General features: G+C 40.8%; 2 protein-coding genes across 3 annotated transcripts in view; one reads left to right on the top strand and one right to left on the bottom strand.

Moving 5' to 3' along the window:
* ttc13 (tetratricopeptide repeat domain 13) overlaps window positions 1-2579 on the bottom strand; it is a 30377-nt gene extending 27798 nt beyond the window's left edge. For both annotated transcript variants that reach the window (XM_061707551.1, XM_061707552.1), the window contains exons 1-2: window positions 2303-2579; window positions 1187-1281 (exon numbers count right to left, since the gene is read on the bottom strand). In XM_061707551.1, coding sequence (XP_061563535.1) covers window positions 1187-1281; window positions 2303-2471 — 264 coding nt within the window. In that variant the 5' untranslated portion in view covers window positions 2472-2579. The remainder of the gene's footprint in view (window positions 1-1186; window positions 1282-2302) is intronic.
* Window positions 2580-4345: 1766 nt separating this feature from the next.
* arv1 (ARV1 homolog, fatty acid homeostasis modulator) lies at window positions 4346-12197 on the top strand. The gene is made up of 5 exons (XM_061707553.1): window positions 4346-4479; window positions 4682-4801; window positions 5632-5785; window positions 9501-9725; window positions 11594-12197. Exons 1-5 carry the CDS (start codon window positions 4384-4386, stop codon window positions 11716-11718), a joined length of 720 nt encoding a protein of 239 aa, XP_061563537.1. The 5' UTR covers window positions 4346-4383; the 3' UTR covers window positions 11719-12197.
* The last annotated feature ends 318 nt before the right edge of the window (window positions 12198-12515 follow it).

Raw genomic sequence — 12515 nt, 5'->3', positions numbered from 1 at the left:
ACAGCTGTTGATATTAGTGAGCCCACGAGTCAAACCGAAGACCGGAGATTCTCATCATCATCAACTGTCCAGCCGGTGCACCAGCGAGCTGCAGCGAGGCAGACAACCACCTAACGGCTGGGACTCCAGGAATAGTTTGTAAAAAGCCCCTGGCGTTCAACTCACACATCCCAGCCCAGTCAGAGCATCTGCAACAATCCCAATCCACACACACACCCCGCCCCAGAAGACACAGCTGACACAAAGGAGCTGCAGCCAACACCCTTGATCCAGACACGTTACACCATACTTTCAGCAATGATACGATAAAAACAAACAGGTCTTCAGCCAGCTTTTGAACAGAGATGCCCTAGAAAAGGCAAGAACACTTGTGAAAATAATTTGTGAAAGTGAGCGCTATATACACACACACACATATACACAACGAGCATATCTGAAAATCTTAATAAAGTGTGCAGAATTCAATTTTTCATGTATTGCATTAAAATGTACCAAAAAAAGGAGAGAGAACTTTCTAAAAAGCATCTGTCTGTATTTACAGTGTGGTTTCCATGCAGAGAAAGGCAGCACTGCAACAAAAGCATGCAAATCCAACTGCAGGGAAATGATGCTTCAAGCAGCATTTTAGGTTTACAAAGCAGCAACAAGGAGGTGAGAAGGCAAAGACTCGTGCCTGTTATCACGTAGCCTTACAGCCGAAGCACAACTGTCAACACCATCAGCACAACGTACTCGGTGTGCTGGTGAATGTTCACATTTTAGCAGCAATGCAGTATAGACTTGTCTTTTTCGCACTTTTAGCTGTAAATATTCCCTGCGCTGAAAGAGAAGCACATCGGTTCCCACCCTGCATTAATGATAAAGGACTGCACGCCCAGGTGTGGCCTCAACATCATAATCACTTGAGATCATGCATACAAGCCACTACGCCAAACCACACCCTGCAAACTGAGGTGCAACAGTTTTAAGAGCAGAGTGTGTCATCGTGCTTTTCCCTCGTCTGTCATCAGACAATAAGAAGATCACGTTATGTACATGTGGCTTATTATATTAGCCTATGAATCAGAAGAATGCCTATCAAACTAAAACACAGTGTTGTTATTTATACATGCACGACAAGAAAGTGTGTTGTTTTATTCTAGAGGGAAACAGTTGTTTTACATCTGATTACTGTGCAAGATCTTACCAGGATTTTCTCTGCGTTAAGTGAGAAGACCGACTCGCAGGGCGGGTTGCTCCCCTCCTCGCAGTCTGGGTCCTCCAACTGTAGAACTGAAGACTCTGGAAAGAGAAGGACTCGCACGGTTTAGCATGGGGAGGACAACATTTAATATCTGGACGTCAGGACAAGCATCCAGGGCTGGGGGGGGGGGGTGGGCTAAATTCATTCTGTCGATACACTGTTGTTTTCAAGTTGCATTTTTGACTGTTAGAAATGTCAAAGGGAAAAAAGAAATGCATGCAGTGTCAAGCTGGCCTGACCAGAGTGGATTCCAGCACAATGAGGCATGTTGGTAGTGCGGTCTGAGCAGCCAGCTCTTCTGATTCAGACAAAGCAGGAGCTGCTGACGGCGTTGAACTGCACCAAGCGCTTAAAAATACTCAACCACAAATGCTTTTTCTTTAACCACAGTGAAAAGAAGACAATTAGAAGTCTGTGATGAATATTGGTCCAGCAATACACACACACAAATATATATATATACTGTATATATATATAAAATATGTGTGTATGTATGTATGTATGTATGTATACATACATATATACACACACACATATACACATATATATATATATATATATATATATATATATATACACACACACACACACACATACATACATGTATATAAACAGATATATAGATAGATAGATGAAACAAAGTAAGGGTGTGCATTGGTGTGATGACTAAAAGCTGCAAGTGCATTACTTAACAAGCTGTACATACACATTTACCATGGCTAGTCGTTTCTTTTTTCTTTATTTCCTAAAGCCTATGACCGGTCTCATGAGCAATATGCTTTTTAAACAAGTTGCTCTATACACCCCCCACTTGTCAGTGTAAACCTGCAGTATGCAGGGTGAGTTTTCAGGCTCCCTGACTGGTAGGGACACCGAGTCCCGTGTTGCACCCCCTCTCCTCCTCACTGTTTCACCTCAGCAGCATCAATGTTATGATGCGCCCTGAGCAGCTGGTCCAGCCTCCTCCAGCAGCAGCTGCACCGGCCGGGCTGCGGACTGACTGACAGCTGAACCCGGGAGGACGTGGCAGAGAAACGGAAAGAAAGAGCGTGTTTTTACCGCAGTCCGCAGTGTAGTCCTCCCAGTCGGACAGGGAGCTGCAGCCCTGCTTGGTCACCCCGTTGTTGAACAGCGTGAGCGTGGAGAAGTACTCGGTGGAGGCGACCGCCCGGCACAGGTACAGCAGGCTCAGTGCGGCTACGGCGGCAGCCCGGCTGGCAGGGGCCATGTTTGTGCTACATGTGTGACGCCAGAGAGCGGAAGCTGCTGCAGTCAGACCAAACCAAACGAAAACGCCTCCTTCTCACGCCTGAATTGTGGTTCCGCGTTAAATCGACGCAGAGCCTACGACGTAGGGTACGGCGTAGGGTACGCGGCGACGCGCACGGTGCGCCGTAGGCTCTGCGTTGGTGTAACGCGGAACCATAAATCAGCGCGATAAAGCAGACCGCAACCGGAGCACGGCCGGACTACATTTCCCAGCATGCTCAGCTGTTGTCAAACCGGTGAGTTCAGTTTAACCATATGGCCCCCCCACAGCTCTTTCTGATCTGATGTACTTCAAAATAAAACCAAACGTTTTTGAATGGAAACTCAACAATTACAATAAATGTGCCATTTCAGAAAAGAAATTGTATTTTCATTATTATATTTACAAATGGAAGAGTTATGAACTCTGTTGGTCCAAATTTGTTGGACCTATCATACGATAATATACAGAGATAGAGAGGTAAAACCAGATGATCATCACGTCACCTTTAAAGGGGACCTATTATGGCATCTAATCCCTATTTTAAACAGGCCTTGAATGTCTTAAAAACAAGCTTTTGATTGTTTTTGCTAAATAAATTAGAAATTCAGCCTCTTAACTATGTCTTTATCTTCCCATTCTCATGGTCATGGATGAGGAACGGCTGATCCAGTTAGTTGAAATGAGAAGTTATCTCTATGATTCCTCCTCATTTCACTACAAAAACCTCAATAAAGTGGCAGCTGCTGGAGGGAGATGGACAGAGAGCGTCCGATGTCACGCAGTGCTACGCAATAGTCGGACACTCGCATGCAGTTACACGGTTTTATAGTTGTGGACGTGGTTTGCATTTTGATTACGTTACGAAAATGCGCAGAATCTGAACGGCTCATAGAAGCCACGTCACACTGGACGGCTCATCCGTGCGGCTGTACAGACACTGCAGAACTTGGTTGCTTTCCTCCTTCTCTGAGTTGGCAGGCTGAGGGGAGACCACTTTATATATGTTAAAGCAAGAAAAAACCTGTTTTTCATAATAGGTCCCCTTTAAGCTAAGTTACAACCAATAGAAAATGACGTATTCTAGTGAAAACCTGTCTTCTTCAATTTGAAGATCTACTGTGGTATAAGGTACCCTATTTTACAATAATTTCTTTGCAATTTAGCACTGGGATTAAACTCCCTGAACCCAGCAAAAGACAGGACAATCTAAGTAACTTATTTTGTTGCTTACGATTAAATTAGTTAATTATATTCAGCTAAGTAAATTATCTTAGTTCAGATACCAAAAATATCTCATGGACCAACACGTATAAAGGAAGGTGCTAATTTAATGAAAGATGGCCTTTAACTCAAAGCTTTGCCAGAAAGAAAAAAAAGATTGCCAGCATCTCCAGTATAAATGTTGTACAGCTATCAAACAAAGATAATGTAACTCATTCTGTAACTTGTTTGTCATTCATTACACAAAGCTATTGAAGTGTCTTTGAATACAAAGACATTGCACAGGGGAATACCTTTACATCTTAAGGAGATATATTGGTTTGTGCACTTAATATTATTCTAAATCTAAAAATACACCCTGCATAAGTACCTTTTATCATTACCGATGAGTACAGAACAGGTCGCTGCTTTGGAAAACAATCAGAATGCAATAATTTTGCAGAAATTTCTAACTTTTCAATTTCACATTCTCATCTGATATTTCAAAAACTGATCAAAAAAATGTGTTCAACCACAAAAAAAAAAAACAAAACCCGGAATTTTAAAGGAACGCTTCAAAAATCCCTTCAGACCGACATTGCTGAGCTTTTATTTTGAAGGCGAGTCCGTGCCTGTTTCCGGCGGGATTGTTTTGACAGTAGCGTGTTGCTGCACAGAGGAGACAAACATGGGGAAAGAAGTTTACCGGTGCATTGAATGTAACGAAAAGGCAGCGGAGCTGCACAGGGATTACAGAAACGGGATCCTAAAGATAACAATATGTGTGCGTTATTAATGACCGACATTCTGGTTTTCACTCATTTGTTGTGATGTTTCAGTACCATGAATGTCATTCACGCAGATATGTCGTTACTCCCTTTTAACACAATATACTGTGGCTATCTATAACCTTTAAGTTGATGCAATCTCTTCGCTATAACATCTGTACCGTGTTGTTCTGATTTTACTGTGGTCTGTTTCTCCAGGAGTCCTGCCAAAAACCTGTAGACAAGTACATTGAATACGACCCAGTTATCATCCTCATTGATGCCATTCTGTGCAAGACACAAGCCTTCAGACACATTCTGTTCAATACCAGCTTAAATGTGAGTAACCTTTGACCTATTCATGCAGGATGTATGCATACTGAAAATGCTGAAACTGAGGATATAGATTATCCTTTATTTCTCCCTCAATGGGGAAACTCACTTTGTTCAGCAGCAATACACATAACACACACATGCAGGGGAGGGGTAAAAAAGTAAAAAATATATAATTACGAAATATAGACAGTATGTACATTGGAATGAAAATAAAAGTAGTGCGAAAAAAGCAGGTAGGATGTGTGTGAGGTAGACAGAGAAATATTCAGAGGTGTCAAATAACGACTTGCTTAAGTAGAAATTTTGGTTATCTATACTTCACTGGAGTAATTATTTTTCAGACGACTTTTTCCTTTTACTCCTTACATTTTCAGGCAATTATCTGTACTTTTTACCCCCTACATTTTAAGAACAGCCTCGTTACTCTATTTCATTTCGGCCTTTAAAAAAATAACTATCCAGTTAAATTGCTCCATCCGGATAGAGGGAATTTGGTTGTGGTTGTTTCAGATGTTCTTGTCCAGTTTTGTTCTTACATCCTTTTCCCTCAGATTCCTGCAACTAAACTTGGATGTACATTCCAATAAAGGTTAGGATAAATGATAACATGCCTCTGAAGTTTGACTTTTTGCACCATTACAATACTTATAGGCAACTAGTCATCATATCTTCTGCTCTCTGTTAATGCTCAATAGCAGGCCTGGTTGTGGAGTCTGATGGCAGCGGGGATGAAGGACCTGCGATGCCTCTCGGTGACGCATCGCGGGTGACGAAGCCGGTCGCTGATGTAGACTGATTGACATAAACTGATTGACACAATGTCCTGTTCCCAGATCCACTGGAAGCTGTGTGTGTTCTGCCTGCTGTGTGAAGCGTACCTCCGCTGGTCCGTGCTGCACAGCTCCGAGCAGAGCAGCGACCCCGCCGACATCATCAGATACACCAGGGAGTGGGAGTTCTACGCCATGTTTGGATTGGCTGCTCTTGGTAAGATGATGATTCAGAGTTTACATCAGTGAGTTACTGCGTATGTCGCCAAGCACAGGAGCATTGCTTAAAGGAGAACTCACTGATGTTCAGGAACTTCGGTTGCACATGTAGACGAAAGAGAGCTTTTTCTACAGTTATGAAGGAATGAATGAAGTTTATTCAATCATGACAACACAAAAACAACACAACGTCAAAAAACTTTGTGCACAGCATTAACATTTCACACAAAACCAATAATCATGTGTTGAACAATGACGGAAAAGGCATAGGAAGAAGCAAACTGCTTATCAAAGCCTATCCTATATGATCAACTTTCTTTTTTTGGCTACCAACCTCCAGAAAAGCAAAGAGACAACAGAAAAGCAAAGAAACAACTAAAGGCAAAGAAACAACAGAAAAGCAAAGAAACATTAACAGATAGTCAATCGCACTTATAAGCTTCAAAAATAGCTTTACAAACCATTTTCTTAAAAACCAAAAGAGAATGACATGTTTTTAAATTTATGTTGGCATCATTCCAGAATTTAACTCCAATAATGGAGACACACCTCCTTTTCATACCTTTTGTTTAGCTTTTTGTTATACTGCTCTATCTAACCATTTCTTTAGTCTGTTCAAATCTATGTAAAAGCAAAAATTAAAGCTATCGCAATTTCCCATTTTTAAATTAACCAACAAACATTCAGAAGTCTAAACAGATTTAATTTTGAAACATTGAAGAGTAGAAAGTTAAGAGTTAAGTTAGTAATCTGGGGCCTTGTTCAAAAGAGATGAGACCTGAGGCTTTTCTGGAGATTATAAAGATTTCTCTGAAAACTATGATATCTCCTGAAGAAACTTGGTTGATTTTGCAATTTATTTAGCTATTTTTTCTTTTTTTGCAGCATTTCTGTAGCTCCAGGCCTCAGAGGTAAAGGCACAGAAATGCTGCATAGCTTCATGATGGGTTGAAAGATGAAATCAGTTTGGGTTTTGAAATGTTATATTTAAAACTAATTTCAATTAGTTTGATAATCCTATAAAATGATGATTATCATCAGCCACTTCCTGTCTCCTCGGTTAGTCAGATGTTGCCCGTCCTGTTCCATCATTACCATAATCCATTTCAGAAGGAACGTGATTTCACAAATCTCTGAACATTCAAATAACAACTTCTCACACAATCTGCCTTTACTGTTGGCTCATGAAATCCTCAATCCTGGTTAACGAAGCTGATTTTATCTCTGCTTACATCCTCGCTCTCACTGAGACTTTGATCAAACCTCGTGACACTCTTACCTCAGCCCCACTTTCTGCCAACTACACTTTTTCCCATACTCACTGACCTTCAGGTCGCTGTCGGGGGACTAAATCAAGGACATTCACTCCACTGTTCCCCTCACACAACTGTGTCTCCTTTGAATATCATCCCATTTTAGTCACGGCTCCAGTTAAGGTCAGTGTGATTGTTATCTTCCGTCCACCAGGACAGCGGGGGATTTCACTACAGAGATGGACACACTGCTGAGTGTCCCTTTGCTTGTGCTGGGAGGTTTTTTTTTTTTTTATAACTTTATTTATAAGATTTTTCAATATTTTTTAAGACAAACAACCCTACATATATCCCACCCTCCCCAGTTCCCACATACAAAGATGATAATAGCAGTAAAACATAATATGTAAACAAGGAAGAAATAAAATAAAAGAAAAGAAAAAAAAGTTAAAAAATTTTAAAAAAATAAAATAAAGTACACAAATAAAATAACAGTGATAATAACAATAATGATGCTAAAATAAATAGATAGATGAATAACACATGAACGGTTAAGGGTTATACATTAGTCCAAACATTTGTTAGTAGTACAATTGAGGGTTTCCACAAATCCGAGTAACATTGTAAACATGACAAAAATAATACTAAGCTACATCATCGAAAGACAGCGTAAGGACGAATTCTAAGAAAGGGGACCAGGCCTTTATACATTTTTGGCGAGATTTGAATCTGTTGTATCTGAGCTTTTCTAAAGGTATAAAAGATATCACATCTTTGACCCATTCTGTGAATGTTGGGGGTTTGTCAGATTTCCAATTGCGTAGGATAAGTCTCCGGGCTATGAGAGAAGTGCTGGGAGGTTTTAACATCCATCTAGGAACCCCCAGCTCAGCCGAACTGGACCTACCACGAATCCCCAATGCTGCTACTCACAGAGCTGGCAACCAGCTTGATCTTATTCTGGCTTGGGGTTGCTCTCCCTACACCCTCACAGTTACCCCCTTGCATCTCTCAGGTCACTATTTTATTCAGTTCAATTTGAGGCTCATTGAGCAGCTACCTGCTCCGTCACCCATGGTTTCTGCAAACTATCCCCCCCCCCACTTTTCTTCCCTAGTCTGCTCCACTCTCACCACTTAGCTCAATTTTTGCTCTAGAGGTTAACAATGACTCAATAACCCTTTTAAAACCCGAATATTGGCAATAACCCGAATTTGCACGTCCATGTAAACACCAATAACCCCTTTGAATAACCCGAATTTGCTCATATTCCGGTTTTTAAAAACCCGAATATGACCCCTGGGTTACTCCTTTAAAAACCTGAATATTTGGTCATGTAAATGCCTAACGAGATATCCCGATCAAACGGAACAGGAATTTGTTTTCTGCGCATGATCTGTTCGGAAGGAATCCTGGTCTTTTAAGTCCAGGAAGTTCTTATAAACACGGAGAAACACAAGACCACGCCACACTTTTGGAGTGAGGAGGAGACTAATCACTTCATAAATGTAATGAAGGATATGAACATTTCTGCATTTGTAGACGGTAGAAAGTACGGGGATAGCGAGATTTACAAGAAGGTGAGCGAAAAGTTGCGCGAAGCAGCATTTGTTTTGAATTTGGATACAGGAAGAAGAAGCGGAAATGACGCTAATTGCGTCATCACGTTCTCCGCACGTCGCTGGTTTGATCCAGATATCCCGAATGATTAATTACCATGTAAACCGAATATTCAGAATGTTTCAGTAACCGGAATATTAGCAATAACCCGAATTTTGACTGCATGTAAACGTAGTCATTGAAACCAACACCCTGCTTGCTCCACTGAGGTCATCCCTCGACAGTCTGTGCCCTCTGTCCAACCAGACCTGCTCGGTCTGTCCAGCTACGTCTGTAGCTAGATGATACCTGGGAAAACTGCGTACCCATCTCAGAGCAGCAGAGTAAAAATGGCGCAAATCTAGTGCACCTCTAGATCTTGAAAGCTGTCTTTTTCTTTTCCAGCCTCGCTACTGCAAAGAGCTAATTTTACAACTTCAAGATCAACAGTGGCACTGATATGCGCAGTCTCATCTCCACCTTCAAAACTCTGCACACACACCTTCCCTTCCCCGCCTTCTGCTACTATCCTCACAGCTGATAACTTTGCCTTAGTCTTCACAAAGAAAGTTGCAGCTATCAGCGAACAATTCTCTGAGAAACCCATGAGTCTAATGTGCGACCGTCCTATCGCATGCTCTCAGCTCCTTCCAAAAAACACAAAATACAAAAAAAACAAAAAACACAGCTCTTCCAAAAGCACCTTGCCTCTAAATAATATGTTTTATTACTTGTAATCTGTTTCATTGCTTGTTTTATGGCTTTTGCTTTGAGCCACTTTGGATAAAAGAATTTGATATCAGGGTAAACTCATGTCATTATGTCATATTATTCTGATTTTCCCTCCTGTTGGATGTGCAGAGCTGTCGGCGTTCTGCAGCGGCGTGCTGTGCTTCCTGTGGTTGTGGGCGGCTGCTCTGCAGCGCGGCACCGTGGAGCTCAGACTGCTGCTCAGGGCTCTGCTGCTCTCCTGCTACGGCAAAGTCCTCCTCATCCCCGCCGTCATCTGGGAGCACGACTACTCCCCGCTCTGCCTGGGCCTCATCAAAGTCTTTGTGCTCACCTCAAACTCGCAGGCTATCAGAGGTAGGAGGTTGTTGACTGTCGTCTCTTGGTCCAATCTTTTCAGATAACGTTGCTTTCATTTGCCCCGATACCGAGTCCCAATTCAATACTTTGGCAATCCACAAAAGTAGATCTGTAGATCACGTAACCCGAGTACAGTCCACCTAATTTAATTTAACTAGGTTAATTTAATTAGGTAATTTAATGTATTTATTATTATTATTTTATAAAATAAGGAAACAGCCGAGGAGAGCAACAGCAGCAGGACATCACATCACAGATAGGATCAACATTGGCAAGATGAGTAACTGGGGAGACGAGGAGATCTGCAAGTTGCGCATAAACCGTAATAAACCCTAAACTGACGTAGTATGTCCAGAACCACAAATGATGGTCCATTGTTTGAACAAGTGGCCACAAAAATGACAAAATGCAAGAAGCAAAACCAGGCCAAACAAACATCATCCTGATGTTCATCCATCCTTGTTTTGAAAATGACACCTTTCTGACGGCGTATGAATCCTGCTGATGTAGGGACAATACGTCATTCTACACATCCATACAGGTGACTCTCGACTGGCCTTCAGGCACGAGGTGACAAATAACACGCCTTACGTTTAAATTGCCAACGCGTGTTAAACATGCGTTCATCATCTAGCGATAATAGTGGGATCCAATCTAAAAACGCCTAGTAAAAGCTGCCGTAGCACTGAATCTACTGTCCAATTTGAAATATTTTCAAACTGCAAACATTTCTGAAATACACTCCAACTTTGCTCTATGTTTACATCAGCCAGTGTTAAATAGGTTAAGACTAAAAATGAATGTTTTTCTTTTTTTTGTAACTTTATAATTCCAACCTTCCTCCTATAGGCCAGTGCAGTGACGTGGAATATTTATTCTAATTATTACCCCCGTGTATAACTGTTGCCTCTTCAAGTAGATCGAAGTTTTGATGAATGTGAGAATGTACTTTCTTTTTAAGTGTTTTGTTTAACTTTTGCTTTGCCACTATGAAAATTACTCCTGCGAGGAGTAAGAAGGCTTGGCAAAAGTTCATTGACTTTCTTGATGTTTGTATTTTGTTATTGCCGTTGACCACTTTTGATAGATTGGTAGCATTTATCATCCTTTGTATTCTATCAATCATTTTTAAGTTTAAAATCTTATATAAAACAGCCCATAAACTACCCAGTATTAACCAAGTAAACAAACTTGCAGTAGTTATTGAATCTTGCATATTAAACTAACAGGTTTCCCGTGACAGCTCCTGCTTCAAATAACTTCAAAACTTCCAGCAGGAGGAAACTCTTTTCTTCTTCTTCTTCTTCTTCTTTTTTTTTTTTAACCTTGTCAGCACACATATTAATGATTGATACCATGACGGTAAAAACCAAAGGCATATATATGTGCATTATTACTATATTTAATATATATACATACATATATATATGCATACATATGCATATACATACATAAATATACTCTTTTCTTCTTCTTGAGAAAACATCCATCCTCATGCTCGTAGCAAAATACTCAGAACTTTGAAGATAAATGTATTATACAACAGAGATTTTGATCCAGGCTTTTTTGTTTTTGTTTGTGTAGTTACTTTTCTGTTTAAAGCAAACCTGTAAGCAGCACATGCTGAGATTGGGTTAAATCATTTATGATCTAATTTTCAATGATGAGTCTCTGGACACCAAATTGATTTAAAAAAAAAAAGAAAACAGAAAGCGTACCAGATTATGTGAAGGTGCTGGCAACTTCTTGCAATTTTATTTAATGTACGTACTTCTTTATTTTTGATTTTTCCTATATCTTTTCTTGGGTTAAGACCGTCTCTTTCTAACTTTGCCATGGTTTTGTCTCTCTGGTCTCCCCCCCAGTGATCCTGAACAGCAGCAGACGTCTGTCCCTGGCGGCCGTGTGTTTAGGCCTGTTGTCAGAAGCCTGCACCGCTCAGGCCTGCAGGACGCTTGCATGGAGCATCCAGGACATGCCCACGTTTTAATAAACATCTGTGCACCAGACCAAAGACTGATGATTGTGACATTACTGTTTAAGTGTTTTTCAGGGATATTTTAATGAGGATGTAAATAAAAAGTCAAGATTTAACAAGGATTTTCTGGACATGTCTCATGAATTATTACCAAAGGTGGAAGGTAGACAAACATCCCGTGATCCCGGTTATGGCTCAACACGAGACAGTCTCCAGGAATGACACAAACAGACTCAGAGGTTGTACCGTAATTTAATTACTTCTCTGTCTGGACAGGACCCAGACAGCGCTCTGCACATTCTTTATCTTAGTGGTGAGATGCCTACCATAGCTGACGCAGGCTCCGTGTAAACACACCCCGGGAGCAAACTGTGAGGTTAAACAGGAGGGAGAGGGAACGTTTAAGGAATTTCCTTTATTTATTACTATTCTTAAATCTTTCCGTGTGTATGCCCGTTGAAGAAGTAAGCACATCCTTTGGAAATTGCTTTCATGTATTTATTTCATCCTCTTTCAGATAGTACCTGCCACTCCAACTCCAGAAAGTAGGTCACTTTTAAATAACTTACTCTGAAACATTATTTCTAAGTTGTTTTCTTTCTGATCTGATTACTATAAAAATGTTCAATTCAGATAAACTGTAAGATGGGTCTTACAACATCTTCAGTGCAGTCTTTGATATCTTGGAGGATTCATATTTGAATCAATAACAAGCCGTCCAAGCAAAACAAACCATAGTGCTCCCAACACCACTTTGTTTGTGTGTGCCTTTACGTTCATCAGCAAACTGGTGTTTCTGTAAAGGTTCT

Source organism: Cololabis saira, chromosome 18, assembly GCF_033807715.1.
Source record: "Cololabis saira isolate AMF1-May2022 chromosome 18, fColSai1.1, whole genome shotgun sequence".
Classification (NCBI taxonomy): domain Eukaryota; kingdom Metazoa; phylum Chordata; class Actinopteri; order Beloniformes; family Belonidae; genus Cololabis; species Cololabis saira.
This window is presented reverse-complemented; position numbering and strand designations above follow the sequence as displayed.